The sequence below is a fragment of the Xenopus laevis genome, chromosome 4S (assembly GCF_017654675.1).
Source record: "Xenopus laevis strain J_2021 chromosome 4S, Xenopus_laevis_v10.1, whole genome shotgun sequence".
Lineage (NCBI taxonomy): Eukaryota > Metazoa > Chordata > Amphibia > Anura > Pipidae > Xenopus > Xenopus laevis.
The window spans coordinates 63,553,342-63,571,308 of NC_054378.1; the positions used below are offsets into that span (position 1 = coordinate 63,553,342).

General features: G+C 35.3%; 1 protein-coding gene across 6 annotated transcripts in view; it reads right to left on the reverse strand.

Annotated features, from left to right (window-relative positions):
- Positions 1–17,967, reverse strand: part of LOC108715516 (leucine-rich repeat-containing protein 7) — a 197,217-nt gene that overhangs the window by 75,645 nt on the left and 103,605 nt on the right. For all 6 annotated transcript variants that reach the window (XM_041561336.1, XM_041561335.1, XM_041561334.1 and 3 more), the window contains 3 exons: positions 17,652–17,730; positions 15,465–15,554; positions 14,224–14,280 (listed from right to left, as the gene is read on the reverse strand). In XM_041561336.1, the coding sequence (XP_041417270.1) occupies positions 14,224–14,280; positions 15,465–15,554; positions 17,652–17,730 (226 nt within the window). The remainder of the gene's footprint in view (positions 1–14,223; positions 14,281–15,464; positions 15,555–17,651; positions 17,731–17,967) is intronic.

Consider the following 17,967-nt stretch of genomic DNA (forward strand, 5'->3'; position numbering starts at 1 on the left):
TCAATTCATTTATTCTTTAAAGGAACAGTAACACCAACAAATTAAAGTCTCTTAAACCAATGAAAATGTAATGTACTGTTGTGCTGCACTGGTAAAACGGGTGTGTTTGCATCAGAAACACAACTTTTGTTTATATGAACAAGCTGCTGTGTAGCCATGGGGGCAGCTATTCAAAGCTGAAAAAGTAGAAAAAGCACAGGGTACTCAATAGATAAGTTCTGTAGTATACATTGGGATTCTTTAGAACTTATCTGTTATCTACTGTGTATTCTGTGCTTGAATTGATGCCCCCATGGCTACGCAGCAACTTGTTTAAATAAACTACAGTTGTGTTTCTGAAGCAAACACACAATTTTTACCAACACCCGTTTTAGCAGTACAGCGCAACAGTATATTATACTGTCATTTCTTTAAAACACAATTTTTTGGTGTTAATGTTCCTTTAATATGTTGGAATGAAAAAATTTATATACATTGCAAAAGTGCTTAAAATATCACTCTCATAAGTTTTACAAACATTTATTTTTAAGGTTTACTTATCCTTTAAAGGATAACTAAACTCTAAAACTTAATATGGCTAAAAACGCCATATTTTACATACTGAACCAGCCTAAACTTTCAGCTTCTCAATAGCAGCAATGATCCAGACTTCAAACTTGTCACAGGGGTTACCATCTTGGAAAGTGTCTGCAACACTCACATGCTCAGTGGGCTTGATTAGCTGTTGAGAAGTTAAGCTTAGGGGTCGTTACAAATTATGAAGCAGAAAATGAGGTTGGCCTGTAATATAAGCTGATGCTACAGGGCTGTTTATTACATTCAAATGCTATTTGCACTGGTTTCTGTGCTGCCATGTAGTAATTATCTGTATTAATTGCTAATTAGCCTTATATTGTAACATTTATATTCTATGTGTACTGTATATTGTGCAGGGTTGGACTGGGCCGCCATCCCAGACCTGCTCCCTGCACAAATCTTCCAGCCGTGACCTCCCTTTTTCGGGCAGGTCGTGGCAAATACAGAGCATGCACATGCATGTGCGTTCATGTGTGATCTGGCGGTGGGGCAGCTCAGCAGGGGACCGGAGGGGGGCCCTGTGACAGCACCCCCGGTGGACCCCCAGTCCGACCCTGATATTGTTGGTCGGTCCATAAGCTCAGTAAGTGACAGCAGCAGAGAGCATATGCAGTGAATCAGCAGAAAAGAAGATGGGGCTACTGGGGCATATTTGGAGGCACAGGTCTTTACTGCTAAAGGGCTGTGGTTGCCCTACTTCTTTTGTTAAGCTTTGGTTCTCTATTATTATTATTATTATTATTGCAAGCCAAAGTGAAATTCACTCACAATTTCTGCAATTGTTTGCAGAATGCTGCACCTCAGTTACAGTTATGTTGTGTAGAAATGCAAAGCAGGACTGTATGTTGTAAAATTTAGTTTGCAGTATGCTATTCAGTACTTGAGCCCAAACATGTTCCTTTACAACTTGTTAATGCGCCCATTCAACCTGCTTTGATTATAACATCCAAATGCATTTACACTAGGGGGCCGATTTATTAACATTCAGATTTAAAAAAATTTCACAAATTGTATTGTTTTTCTAAATTTACTATAAGATTCATCATAGCGAAATAAACTTTCTAAATACAGGTAATTAAAAATTCTGTACCGTTTCTGAAATAATCAAGTTCATCTTCACTGTTCCTCTCTCAGCATCTGTTCTCTTCATTCGTAGTGATGGGCGAATTTATTCGTCAGGCGCGAATTTGCGCGATTCGCCGCCAGTGAATAAATTCGCGAAATGCCCGCGAAAATTCGTGGAAAAAATTCGCCGGCGTCAAAAAAATTTTGGCCGTTTCGCGAATTTCGCGCGAATTTTTTGCCGAATCTAAACGGCGCAAATTCGCCCATCACTATTCATTCGCTCTTTATGCAGGAGTTTGGTGTCAGATAATCATGGACAGTTAGATCCAATATATTTTATAGGGGTCTCCTTTTATCTAAATGATGTATTAGATCTCACTCTATTAAAATCACCAGAAATCCTGTCTCTCTACATGCAGAATTTGTGCAAAAGGAAGTTATTTTATTAGATTTTGTTTGTACTGAAATCAGTTATTTGAGTGAGCTCTAATTTATCTGCTAGTAAAGGAAGCCCCCCTATAAGATATATTGGATCTAACTGTCAATGAATATCTAATACCCAACTGCTGCAAGAAGACAGAATAATGAGAAACAGAAGCTGAGAGAAGGATAGTGAACATAAACTTGATTATTTTAGAAACAATGCAGAATATTTAATTGATTGTATTTAGAAAGTTTCTTATTTCAGTATGCTGAAGCTTATATGGGGATTTATTTAATGGTTCGAAATAATAAATACTCTTTTTCCCTCAGCACCATTTGCTATTATAAGCTTGTGAGTTACTAACTTGTGAAAGGTGGACTGCTTCCTTAGATCAAAATATTTTAAGGTGAAATACATTGGCAAAGTGAGGGGGGAAACAAAGGGGAGTGCTTAAAGGAGGAAAAGGTTAAAACTAAGTAAGCTTTATCAGAAAGGTCCACCTAAATATACCAGTAAACCTTTTTCAAAATAAACACCTTCTATTGTGTACACATGGGCTTCTGTATCAGACTTCCTGCCTTCAGCTTATAACTCTTTGCCACGGGCATGAGCATGTGCCATTTGCTCCTCTTCCCCCCCCTTCTCTGCTGAAATCTGAACCCAGAGTTACAAGTGAGCAGGGAGAGACTCAGGCAGGAAGTGATGTCACACCAAGCTAATACTGCAGCTGCTATCCTAAACAAAAAGGTATGGTTTTATTTATGTTTTCAAAAAGTCAAATGTTTTAATTTATTAAGTGCAAAAAGCATGAAGAACTCAGAAGTAAAGTAGTGCCTTCTAAAATATATTTTTTTAACCTCAACTCACATTTTAAAAAAGCACTACACTAGTATCTACTTATTTATTAAAATATCTGAATATAAAAAGCACACATTAATAAAACATGGTGGAACAAATACAAATACAACAACAAAAACCAGAGAACCTCTAAAACCTTGACATAAATAAAGGTTCACAGTTTGATCAGGACACCCCCAATGACTGCTACATGACCTTGCCAGCTTTTAAATGACAAATTCCTGTATTCAAATTCTTTGTGCTTTTTACAATATAATTTTTTTTGTGGTTTATGGTAATTATTCTAAAGAGCCCACAGACAGAGAAAAATTAAGTCCCACATTCTGACACTCTAAAGATTGAAAGGAAGGCAGACTTTAGGGTAACGCTTTTTAACACTGACTTTTTTCAGTTATCCAAAGAATGAAATGCTACTAATTCCAAGAGGCGTCAGAGTCCCTTTATGTGTGGGTGTTGAATGCAAAGTCGTTTTAAATGAAAATATACAAGTGGATGTATTAAAGATGAAAAGAAAAGAAAACAGCTGTAGAGAATATGCTGTAAACCATTACACTTCACGTGCAGAATAAAATTAGGCTATTTTTGAAAATCTAAATCCCATTAAGACCATAAAATGACTCTGTTGATGCAGAGATTCCCAAAAGAAATACCACTTTCATCTTAAATCCTAGTTATCACAAACTACAGGGTGTATATGCATCTGTACTTAAAGGCTGACGTTTAAAATTTTGTGTTCTCTAGCATTTAATATTTAAAGTAAAAAGTAGGGTTGAATGTTGAAATGGTTTGATCTACTGCCACATAACCAGTCATCTTAATGTTTAAGGTATGAATAAGCTTATACCTTTTTGTATTGTCTACAAAAACAATATATATAAATCTACTATAGCTATGTCAATTTGTCATGTATTAATTTGGTTGGTATTGCATTGTTTATCATTTTAGAGACATCAGATTGTAGAAAAATATAAACAACTGCAAACATATTTCTCTAGAGATTGATACAGTTAATAACTTTAATACTTTATTGGATCATAGGTCAATCCTCTAGCAATTAAATAAATCTAAAATGGCCTCATGTTAAAATAAAAAACAAATGGCTATGATGAAAAGTCACTACTGTATCTATAATAAGCCAGCAATTGACCAGATGCAATTAAAGAGAAAAACTTATTTCATGGGTTGTCTAATAAATACTCCATGACACCCCATTCTTTGGGGAAATCAGAAAGTCAATTTGAGCTAGTATAAAAATTCAAGAGTTTAGGCTCAAGGATAGGAGATTCCTGGAGTAATACATCTCTGTGAAAAATAGACAAAAAAGAATATTCAGCCCTAATACTCAGAATGTCAGAAAAATGTGGGAATCAAAACGCAGCATGTACTAAAAGAGTTAAAATGTTACATGAGTCTTCAAGCAGTCTTGACATTACAAGTAACACCTCCTCATGAGTTCCCACTTGATTCGGAAGTTGTGTCTTGGTATAGAATCTAACTATCACAGATGGTGTGAATCTCACCCTGGTTGTAGCTACATACATACCCCTGCAGCATATTGACTAAGGCTGTTCCATTTCTGCCAGTAGTAACTATGTATGCAACCACAATTGACAGTTAAGTTAGTGAATTCCCACCTGGCAGCATGACTACTCGCAATAGTGGAAGCCTTGATTCATCCACAGTTATGCAGTTTACTGACTTTCTAATGGTCTAATTGTGTTCCTCAGACAAAATATCCCATCTTACTCAGGAAATAATTAAATCTTTGGCTTCACCTGGGCATTCAGTCTCCATTCCTCTAACTATTTGACTAAATACCTGTTTTTAGAATAATTAGTATACCTTTGTTAAAATAGTTATTTCAATTGATAATCATACATTCTTATTACTGGTACTAGCATGACAGAGCATTTCAGAGACAGCAGCTTCAATCCATAACGGTGGGCTGGGGGTGATTCCATCATGCCATAAGCTGGAGTAAAAGATTTAAACAAAAAAATGAGGGCAGCTTAGGGGTTTTTTTTTGTCAAAAAATAAATTCCAATCAATTATGTGTTAGAGTATCACTCTAACCTAGTGAAAGGAATGAAAAGTATATATGCCTTGTTGCTCTTTTAAGGTGGGATTTTGTTAAGATCATATTTTCCCTATTATGGTTTTAATTCTAGGGTTTAACAGTTAGTTTTCTAAACAGTTCAGTGTAAAAACAAAAACTGGGTATGTAGATAGGCTGTGCAAAATAAAACATGTTTCTAATATAGTTAGTTAGCCAAAAATGTAATATATAAAGTCTGTAGTGAGCGGATATCTAACTTCCTGCTTTGCAGCTCTGTAACTCTGAGTTAATCAGCGACTATAAGGGGGGCCACATGGAACATAACTATTCAGTGAGTTTGCAATTGATCGTCAGCATGCAGCTCCGATCTGGCCCCCTGAAGTCACTGATTGGTTAATGCCTGGTAACCAATCAGTGGAAACCAAGAAAGCTGCAAAGCAGCAAGTTGTGTTCTGGCTATTGTGTTAGACATCCAGTCACACCAGCCTTTGTACATTACATTTTTGCCAATTTATTCCATTCTTAACACACAGGGGCAATCTCTTTGCACACTGCTATACAATACCATAGAATACACAGAACTTACCTCACATTGATAAGGTTGATATGTTTTAAATGCATGTATAAGTATGTTTAGGTTTGGGGACAGTGGAAAACATATTACCTATACCAGCACAAACTCCTGAGACTTGCTTGGAAAACAATCATCCTCTCCTGGACGTTGCCCACCACGCCCCCCCCCCCCTTAAGCATTGAAAATCCCTAATAAACTAAAAACTCCCTCTTTATAAGCGGAGGTGCTTGAGCAGAAGCTGCCCAGACAAATTGGAAAAAGTCTGGGGCTCATGGTCAGATACACTTGACTCAGTTACACCTCAGGACAATAACCGACTGGATATTAAATGACTGTACTCCAATATGTATTGATTTACACACTACACACACACACTACACACTAGTGATGTGCGGGTCAAGAATTTCCAAGCCACAAATCTGTTATCAACTCTGCCATTATTACTTTCCCTAGTGGAAAACCTTAGTCTTTGGTGTTCAGGTGACTCTGAGGAGTTGTATTGTGTTACTGTAATCAATTTTTGTGTTAATCAGTTGACAGTGCAGGGCCTTTAAAACTACAGGTAGCTATCCCTAGCTTCAATTCCTCTAAGAAGCTCACACAAACTGTAACATGTATCTTGCTAAGGGGCACTGCCTTTAGGAGGGTATATAGTAATTAGGCCAAAAATTCTCTAATTGTGGACATACTGCACTTTCAAGTGTATATTGTGGGCACATCCCTTCAAGATCATATGTTCCATTGTGTTATTCACATTGCCTTGTAAAGAAAAAAAATCACATGAAGAATAACATAACTTATATCATTTCAATGCAGGAAAATTTAGTCTATAAAATATCCTTATACAAATCTAGAGGGAGTTGGGGTAATCATAACTGGCAATATATAACAAACATTTAATTAGTTTAACTATACAATATCAAAATATTTATAGCACTTGCAGGCAAAAGACTGCCCTTGAGGGAAAAAAGAAAATAAATAAATAACTTCGCTATCAATAATTAAAATAATAAAAAATAACAAAATGTTATTTTAAGACAGATTTTTGTTATTAAACTAGCTTTATACTACAGTTATTAATTTTGTGCCAAGAAAAATATTGGTACACGTGGCTTAAGCTCCTAAAACTCATTACATAAAAATGTATGTGCTGTTTCATGCCATCTTCACTTCCTCTACTATCTCCATTTAATAAATGACTAGCACATTTCACTCACACTCTATCAGCAGAACAGAAAACAAAATTCAGTTCACCAGATGACCTTTTTGTGCAAATTGCTTCCTGGAAACTAAAATTCACATAGTAGTTTTTATTGTTCCTCAAGTTCCAAAACGTGTAATGAAAATGGCAAGTGACCTAAGACTTTACACTGAAAATATAATAACCAGCTACATATGCTATCCTTTTTTTAACTCATCTTTATTCACTAAGTGAATTAACTTGGCATTTGAACCAGGATTAAATTAGGGTGGCCACTGTGCGATGCACAGGCAAATATACAGACGCATGCAGAGAAACCAAGATCTACATAAAAGTTTCTAAAGGAACACTATTTGTAGCAACTACAGCCCCAACATACTTTCACAATTAACAGTAAATATTGTGCCACTGAATACCCTGTTCACACATTGCATTCAGCATTGGCATTAGCAGGAAGATAGTAATTCATGTGATGGACCATGATAATTAAACTTACAGCGAGCGACTATGGAAAACGCATTGATGCGTGTGCTTTAGCGCAGGCGACTTTTCATTATAGCCTATTGGAAAACACGCTGAGGCAGTTCGGGAGATTGTCGCTCAGAAGACGAGGCAATTAGTCGCCAGGCGACAAAATCTCCCCAAATCTCTTTGTGTGAACTAACCCGAAAGAGTGGAGCACTGTGTCAGATGCCTGTAGCTTAGCAATGATAAAGAGTTTAAATTCTGCAATGAACAGGAACATTTCACAGCAGGAACAATCAACCAATGTAATATAATAGGTTTAATGGTAGCAGCAACAGTGGTAGCAGCTTATAAACGTTTTTATTTATACTACTGAATATAGCATCCTGCTATGAACACAACTTGTATTGGAACATATCAGTGATCTGATAACTCAAGTGATCCAATTTAACTTTTGGTATGAGAATTGGTTTGTTCTTACCTGAAACAAGATATTAATTTAGCTATCTATTCAGTTGCACAAATGAAGTCATTTCTTAAAATGAGAAAAATGTAATTTGCTGCTCTGAATTGCATTTTTTCCAACAGGTGTTAAAATATGGGATTCTGCACATGAATATGCTGAGCTGTTATATATAATACATACATTCCAAAGATTGGAGGAGAAAAATTGTGGGCATAAAAGAATAAAATGTTAAACGGAAATTTGACTACTGTTGTAATGTAATGAGAAGATGTCTTCTGGGGCATTAACCAGGCATTAGCTGGTTAAGCAATTTCATGTATTACTTTCACTTGATCAGCAGCTACCAAAATGTTTCCCATAGAGAAAGGCTCATAATAGGTATAATACATTACTGATAAATTATCATTATATAGTTGGCACTCTTAGGTATATCCCACAAATAACCATTTTAAATTAACATTGACCTGGAGAGTGAGTACCACCTGCATCAGATTTACTCTGAACTGATAACTACACATTTAAGTTTACATGGAACTGTAGAAAAAACAATGGCAAGAGGTTTTATAGAAACACATTGCTGACATTTTCATTAATAGCAAAAATCAAGAAATCAGCTGTGCTCAAATATTTACTAAGTGAGTAAGTTTCCTGAAGTTGAAATTCCCTTTAAAACAAATTTTGTTCTGCACATGACTCATCCCACACATCCATCTATAAACATACTGTATATGCAGATTGGTTGATTTCTAGTATATCAATTTATTTTTACTTCTTAGTGGGACAGGAATTTTGGATATCTGTCCTGCTAAAAATGGTGGGTTAACATTCCTGTTCAAGTAAGTAGTGAAAGGAGATCAAGAGTAGTCACAAGCTGGCAATGTCCAAATATACATAAATATATAGTAACAGTTATATTGCATAAAATATGTCCATTAAGAAATGCTTTGCAGAGATGGGAGTGAAAATACTTCACTTTCCTTCGCAGAGATTTGACCTCTACACATGTAGGATGAATTAAAACACTGATGCAAGCCAAGCCTGCTCTGCCAATTTCAGTGTCCAACTTCTTTTATAAGCAAATCCCAACAACAATGTTCCTACATCTAATTAAAAGTCTTCCAAGAGATTGAGGAGGAAAATGCTGCTTTAGCCGTAAAGGGAGGACCAGCTTCTTAAAAATACTTTTTGGTTTTGGAATAAGATCTTGGACAGGTAAGTGCCCATGTGCATTTTGCCACAGAGAAAGAGGAAGATAGAGAACTTGTATTATGCTATTAAAAGGAATTAAGATAATAAAAGGGGACCTTTGACAAAAATTGTAATTTAATGTAAGCTTCTGCTCGCTGAAATAAAAACCTTTCCAAATATCGTCAATTAAAAGTTCTGTACCGTTTATGAAATAATCAAGTTAATCTTAAACCTTTCCCTCTGTGCAACCTATCTCTCTTCATTTTCTCTTCATACAGAAGGTGACATCATTTTTTGATTGACATGTGACAATACATCATTGGGGGGGGGGTTGCACCCTTTGCCTATAAGATGTATTAGGGCTTAAACTTTCAAAATAACTGTCTGTGATGGAAATTCTATTCCTCTGCATGCAGGGTATGTGCGAGAGTTAGTTATTTTGTTAGCTTTTGTTTGTGCTGGAGTAAGTTATTTGAGCTAGTTCTAAAAATATCTGCTAAGAAACAGATCCCCCTAATAGACGTATTATACCTACCCGTCAATCAAATTTTGACCCAATCCTCAGCACGAAGAGATCATTATGAATGAAAAGTTGTGGTGTTTGAGATACTGAAGAGTAACTTCATAATTTCTGACACTACAGAATTTTTAATCGATTGTGTTTAGAAAGTGACTGATTTCAGGGAGATGAGACGTATATTACATTTTCATTTATGCACTACATCCCCTTTAAACTAATGGAAGCACTGGAGTCCTGAAATACAAACGGACTATCTTAAAAATCCAAATAAATTAACGACCATGACCCTCTATTTACACAGGTAATTATTGCATCCTTTTCCACTGAAATTAAGACTGAGAACTGTTGTGTTTAAGCTAAATCAAAGTTTCTTACATCTGTAATTAGGGTGGGCTGTTAAAAAGTGTACAACCTATAACTAATGTCTGTAGCTTGGTTTCCTCTTGCTTTAAAGGAGAACTAAAGCTTAACTAAAGAAGTAGGGCAGCAATGTTGCACATTATTTTCTGTGCTTCTGTATCAACCCAAGAAAACCACAGCCCTTTTCCAGTAGAGATTTGTGACTCTAAAGATGCCCCAGTAGCTCCCCATCTTCTTTTCTGCTTATTTACTGCACATGCTCTGTGCTGCTGTCACTTACTGAGCTTAGGGACTGACTCAAAATATACAGTACACATAGAATATAAATGTCACACTTTAAGGATTAGTCATTAATACAGATAATTACTACATGGTGGCACAGAATCCAGTGCAATTAGCATCAGAATTTAATATTCAGCCCTGTAGCCTCATTTTATATTACAGGCCAACCTCATTTTCTGCTTGATAATTTGCAACAACCCCTAAGTTTAGCTTCTCAACAGCTGCTCAGAGCCTACTGAACATGTAAGTGTCACTGACACTTTCCAATATGGTGACCCCCCTGTGACAAGTTTGAAGTCCAGGATCATTGCTGATATTGAGAATCTGCATTTTAAGCCTTATTTATTTATAGGGTTTAGTTCTTCTTTAAAATACTGCCAGGGGTAACTCTTAAACTGATGCACTGCCTGTGGCAATGCTCAACTGTGACAGGCAGAAAGTTTCATTATATGCATAGAGCAATGAGAACAGTACACAAAACACAAAAAACTGCTAATAGTTTAGCAAATATATAGAAAGTTAAAGGTCTAAATTTTTTCTCTAATAGAATATGGTTCTAAAACAGCAAAGTGAAACCCAGAGCCATAATACCCATAAAACTCTCTAATCTTCCCAGCTGCAGTTTATAAATGAGTCCAATAAAAGATTCCTAGCACCTACAGCCAAAGAAGCACTTTTAATCTAATTAAGCAATAAGTAAAATAAACCAATTACAGTATAAATGTAATGGGAAAATGATGGTCCATTTACAGAGTTCATTAATATTTATATATTTTGTAAATGGAAATAACAACTGCAAAATTACTTACGGTATTAATTTAATTGTAAATTCATTGCTATTTCCCTCATCAGACACATCTGGTAGTGCAAACTATTGAACAGAGAGGGATGAAGTAACAGCATTACTAAAACATTTAGTAAAAATGTTAAAATGTTAGCATTTTTGCCAGCAGTAGAAGGCAAAAATAAACTTTTCTGAAGGTATAAATTGTTTGTTAACAATCATTCATATTTCTGTAAGCAAAGTGAAAGCAGAGCAAAACATGTAACTCCCTTTCTATTTAACCCTGTCCTTAACTGTTTCACCCTGTATAATTTCCATAAATCCTTTCAGCCCAAGAAGCACCCGCTTTTAGAACTCATTATGGTTAATGGCAACAGGAAGGTGTATTTGCTGAAACATAAGACATTATGAGGCCTATTTATTAACAGTCTCATTTTAATGGTGTTAGAGGTTTTTGAAACCACAACTAAACTCACTTTCTCTAAAACCAGGAATGTCATGAAATTTATTAAAAGATTCTAACTGAAAACGCATGAAAAGGAAAAGTCACAGAAAATTTTTAAAAAAGGACTGTTTCATATTGTTGCAAAAAAGTCAGCATCAAAACCACTAAAACCATGAAACTTCCAGCTGTAAAAGGAACATCTCCCATTAACTTCTACATGATGTCGACAGGTTTAAGCTGGAGTATTTTCATATCAGTTTTGTCACATAATAAAGTCGCTTTTATTTCCTGCTACTTTTTTGAATTTATGGCGTCAAAAAGCTCAACTCGAGAAAGTCTCGGTTTAACAAATCAGCCCCTAAAGATTGACGTTTTTATTGACATTATGGGACCTATTTATTAAACTGCAACTTTTTCTTGGCTGGCTTTTTGTCACCAAAAACCTGAAAAAGTAATTGGGGAAAAAAGCTCAACTTTGTCTGGATTCATTATGCAACAAATATGCCACTATTCAGAATACGAAAATACTGCATCTAAAACATTTTGAAATCATGTATATGTTCAATGGCAAAGCTTTCTTTGATTCATGTTTTTTTAGATTTTCGAGTGCTTTTGATACTGTTTTGTTGGGGCAAGTTGAAAAAGTTGTGGTTTTTCACAACTTTTCTGCGACTTTTTTCAGTTTGGATCTTCTAATAACTTTCATGACATTTGTAGTTTTAGAGAAACTGCATTTTGTGGCATCAAAAAACCTCTAAACAACTAAAATTCGAACTTTGATAAATGGGCCTCTAGGTATTGACATTTGTTTTTGGCATTTCAAGAGATGTTTTGTAAAATCCCAGCAAAAATGTTTTTGGGTGTATTACAAAATAGTTTTTCTGGTGATGACCAGAATTCTATGAATAGAATTTCATAGCATTTAGGAATATACCAAACCATTTTGCTAATATCTGCCTCAACAGGTATCACATGGATTTCAACAAATCTCATGCACTGCAGTCTAGTGATTAAGATTAGTGATGAGTGAAATTTTTCACCAAGTTTTGCTGTAAAAATGATGCCCTTATACTTCAATGGTACAAAAAAAATGTTGCGCGTCAAAAAAGATTTGTCAGTGTCACATGTCAAAAAATATTTACACCATAGACTTCAATGTATTTTGGCGATTTTTCAAAATTAGTCAGATTCACCAATGACTAATTAAGATTCAATTAGTTCACATAGATTGTATAGGTCACATAGCGTGCGTTTGTGACAGTTCCCTGTTCTACTCATAAAATTGTGGTTTTGCCACATACATATAACTAGTTACCGTAATTGCAGAAGCACTACTTCAGGCATGAGGTGAGTACAAGCCCCTCAGTGGGTTCAAGTTGTAATGCCCTATTGTCTCGAGACCAACCTTATCCAGTAGTGTAGTGTAAGAGATACTAAATAGTAGAAAACTAATAAATGTTGGTTAATTTAACCAAACAGCACAATCTGAGTGTTTCAGTGGCGTATTACACATCCTGTTGGTGGGCATTGTCAGGCCTCCTCATCATCTAAAGTTGAATCATTTCTGATCAATTGTTGTAAACAAAAAACAAGCATTAAACATATTTATGTTGGAGAGGACTATGGCAAAGCTAAGACTGAATGCTTCGCTGAATTACTTATTACAAGAAGCAAGGCGCAGATTGGTCTTCTAGAGATGTTGCCATCAACAAACTGCAAACCTATACGAATCTTACTTGGATCATAACATAATTTGGCACCAGCCAACTCTCTGCTATTAATACTGGGTAAACTCTCCAGAAAAAGAAAAATGGGTGAGACAGGCACTTCATTTACTGATGTTATGTATGCTGTAGGATAGCCTTGCAGGTTATTAGAGATAATTCTGTCTGGAGAAATTCTTTACCCATAAAGTTAAGCAAAATCATAAACCGTATTGTAAAGAAAAGTCAAAATAATATGAAAACAAGCACTCCCCTTGGGAATTTGTGTACAAGTGCTGGAACATCCAACATCTACTGAACCACAGTCTCAGCTGCTTAAAAAAACTTGAAAATAAAATAAAAATGAATGTCAAGAGACAGTAGGTATCTTCTAGAGGGACTTAAAAAAAGGATGAAGAAAAAATGAAAGCACAAAAAGAAGCAAATAAAGGATGGTAAAACATGGTAAGGGGGCATGCACATAAGGGATGGGGGAGGAAGGGCATGCTATGATGAACAAAAACTGTGAAAGAGAACAATTAATATACATATATGAAAAAGAGGCCATCATTTGGGGGTTACCTGTAACTTTAATGAGTAGATATGGTATAGAGAGGTGGTACAAATTATACATATCATTTTTGGAAGAAAGGAAAATAATTAACAGTATAGACACATATGAATTTACAAGGGTGTATTCAATTTTTAAAAAAAGAAAATCAGTATTTTAATTGGTATTTTACTGCAGTGATGGATTAAGTCAAGCTCATCCAACTTTTAGGGGGTTATTTACGAAAATCCAAAAATGTTTTCTTAAAATTACTTTGTCCCAACTCCCGTGCTAATTTTTACAAAATGAAAAATCTGGAGCAGGCAATGACTTGATAAAATTGTAAAACAAATTCAAATTGTTCGATTTTTTTTGATTTGACAAAAACAGATTATTGGACGAAACCAAGGGCAGATCATGGTATCTTCCAATTGTAATCGGGACATCTGCCATTGACCTCTACATGACCTCGGCAGTTTTGAGATAGAGTTATTTTTTATTTGGACTTTTAACAGCCTCGGGGTTTAATACATCTAGAAAAATTCAAAATTTTTTTTCTATGCAACAATTGTGTTTTTCCTCTTTAAACTCAGACCTCAACTTTAATAAATAATCCCCATAGTTTTGCTATGAAGCAACTGCTCTATCAAGACCAGAATTAGCTAAAACTTTACTGTGGTGTATTAAAAATGAAAAAGAAACTTACTTTGGTAATGTTTTCAAATGATTTTCCCTTAATTCCAATATCCGCAATTTGCTGAGCCTAAGAAGAAATTATGCCAACATTAAAAATTAAAAAAATTCAGTTGTGTAAGTTATATATTGCCAATGCATGAACTGACTGACAGGATTTTGTTTTCCTGGTGATTTTAACTTAGTTAGTTGCATACATGAGTGACTAGCTCCCTCAGCTTTCCCTCTATCATCCATTCTCTACAGGTTGTCATGGAAGTAAAATATAATATTGACATACTGGAAGTAATGCACTGCTAAACCTCCTCAGTTCCCAATGTCAGCCATTCGCTACAGATTGTAATGGAAATTAAGAATAATAATTTTGGCAATAATGGAAGCATTGCATGTTGTCTGAAAACTGTTATTGTGTATTGTGGTTTTTGCTGACAATAGCGCAAGGGAAACCAAAGTGCATCCCACTGATGTGACGTAGAAACAACTAACAGTATTAACTGACACTACAAATCACAGCAACAAAACACTCCAAATAACACTGCTTTCTTCTATAAAAGTGTCACTGTAGCTTTCCGAGGTGAAAGAGCTAGAGAGAACTTTAGAAAGATAAAATTAGAAATGTATAAAAAAAAGTGTGGGGAAAAAAGCAGAGGGAGACATGAGGAAGGGGGGGAAGAAGAATTGAAATATCGGCTCGTAGACAGAAGAGAGGAAACAAGAAGAGAATGGGGAGCAACATTTAAATCAGAATAGAGGAAACATTACAATGGAAAGGGGGAGATGGGAAGGAAATGGTAAAAGAAGAAGGAGCAGTTTAAAAGAAAGAAGAAAGCCCAAAACAGACACATCTTGTGAACTGGGGAATTGTACATAATGTATTCAGTGCTTTTAACAATACTGTAGGTTTTTAGGAGGTTTTGTGTGTCCTGATTCAGTTGGAACATTGTGATACAGGGGATGTACAATTTTTTAGTATTGCAACTTTGAGGCAGTTATAGCTACCAGAGGAAATTGGAGGACAAGTATAATTATAGACCTATCCTCACTGTAAATGCAAATCAATAAATTACCATGAAAAAGTGGCTCAAGGCCCTGTGGACTAAACATGAAATCATCATTTTTGGCAAATAGAGTTTTTAATCTTGTGATAGCACAGTAATATATTGGCAAACAAAAAACTGTTTTTTCATGGGATTCCAGAAGAGAAATTGACCGATATTCTTTATTTATGCCACACAGATCATTAATATTTGTTACCTTCCAAAGTTAGCAGGAAGATATTCAAGAAAGGCATCATTAAGGTACAGCTGAGTCAAGTTAAGAAGCTGAGTAAAACCATCGGGGAGCCTGGGAATAAAAACAAGACACATTTTTACAGTGTTCAGTGAAAACTTTACTTCTCAGGTTCAGTTTGTCAAATTATGGATTCTGATGACTTCTGGTATCAAAATACAAGAGAATGAATGAATGTTTCTACATTAACTGTGTTGAAATACTATAGCACTTATTGAAATCAGCTTTACATTTGTTGTGCCAAACTTTAGATCTTAGATAGATAACCTTAAAAATGTACATTTCAGTTTATACAATGCAAGTTTCCTTAGAAATATTTAACAGTGTTTCTTCAGGTATATTTAGTCTGCATATCTTTCATCCTCTAGTTTTTGATCATTTTCATTTATATTATTTACATTTTGGACCATTTGACCAAGAAAATACATTTCCATAGAAAGTACATTTTCTAAAAGCCTCTACTTTTATAAGCCCCACTCTGGATGCTTTTAAGCTTAGAATGTGATTGTTAGTCCTAGGAAAGTTAACAAAATATGTTTTCCCCCAAAATCCATGAATTATAAGACCATTTGTTTCTATGTAGATATTATTAAGGATGTAGCCTCTAATTACCTGATATAGAAATTTTAATATTATACAAAAATACCCAGCAAAAATAAATAAACTTTATACAATTACATTACATTAATAAGCATTTCAAATATGCAGTGCTACAACAATAAAAAGTACAATCTATAAATAAACACTGATAGCTTTATGAGGCAAGCTGTGCCTTAATGAATAGACTGAAGAGATGCTTTTTAATGTTACATAGCAACTTTAGTGCAGCCTGCATTAAATTATCAACAAACCACTAATAAACAAACCCACACTGGATATTCTGACATTTATCTGTGAAGGTGATGCAGTAGCATGTTTAATAAATGCTGTTTATTACAGTGAGCTATTGCTAGAATGGCACTGATTACTTATTATTTTCAGTGCTATTTACACTTAGGGGCCTATTCACTAAGTTCGAGTGAAGGAATAGAATAAAAAATACTTTGAATTTCGAAGTATTTTTTTGGCTACTTCGACCATCGAATTGGCTACTTCGAACTTCGACTACGACTTTGAATCGAACGATTCGAACTAAAAATCGTTTGACTATTCGACCATTCGATAGTCGAAGTACTGTTTCTTTAAGAGAAAACTTCGACCCCCTAGTTCGCCACCTAAAAGCTACCGAAGTCCATGTTAGCCTATGGGGAGGGTCCCCATAGGCTTTCCAAGTTTTTTCTGATCGAAGGATAATCCTTCGATCGATGGATTAAAATCCTGCGAATCGTTCGATTCGAAGGATTTAATTCCTTCGATCGAAGGATTTATTCCTTCGATCGTTCAATCGAACAAATTGCGCAAAATCCTTCGACTTCGATATTCGAAGGAGTTTAATTCGCCAGTCGAATATTGAGGGTTAATTAACCCTCGATATTCGACCCTTAATACATCTGCCCCTAAGTTAATAAAACTCCAAAGCCACAAAGCCCAAATGGATTTTGCTGAAAGAATGAACTAAATATATGGCAGAAATACACATTATCTCCATTTGTGGAAATCAATATTTCAGGTGCTGATAGTTATTATTAGAATACAAAGTCTTATTAAATGCAATGCCGGTTGTATTTAGCTCATGTGACATTAGGGCATTTCTAACAATGTATAAATATATAAGGGGATCATATAATAATCTCTTTAATGTTTTATTTACCAGTAGGCCTTTCCAGCTGAAGCAAGGTCACCCATTCCGATTAGAAGAAAGAAGGTTCCGCCTAAATATTCGGAAGGGGTTTTTGCAGTGAGAGCTGTGAAGATGTGGAAATTCTCTCCCTGAATCAGTTGTACTGGTTGATACATTAGATAGCTTTAAGAAGGGGTTGGCTAGCTTTTTAGCAAGTGTGGAAATACAGGGTTATGGAAGATAGCTCATAGTATAAGTTGATACAGAGACTTTTCCGATTGCCATTTTGGAGTGAGGGAGGAATTTTTCCCCCTCAGGAAAAAGAAGAGGCTTCAAATTGGGGTGTTTGCCTTCCTCTGGATCACCTAGCAGTTAGGCAGGTTAAAATAGAGTTAAAAGATTAAACTATGTTAATTAAAAAAAGGGCTTACTTTGATATGGGATTCACGCTGGCTTCAACTATGGTTAAGCATTTGCAGCATTTGATGTTTTCTGGGAATTCTTGAATTCCTGTAATAAAAAAGCATAATAAACAGCCTATTACAGCCCTTAAATAAAAGTATGTATTACAGTTTTCACAGAGAAATACCACCTTGATTTGTATTTTTTCAAATATAACTGTTCTATACTTACAATACCTTTATTAATTGAAGAGGTCAAAGAAATTGAGGGGGTTATTTATTAAAGTCTGAATGCCAAAAACTCAAAAAACTCTAATTTTTCAAGATTTATTATACCCTGCGGATG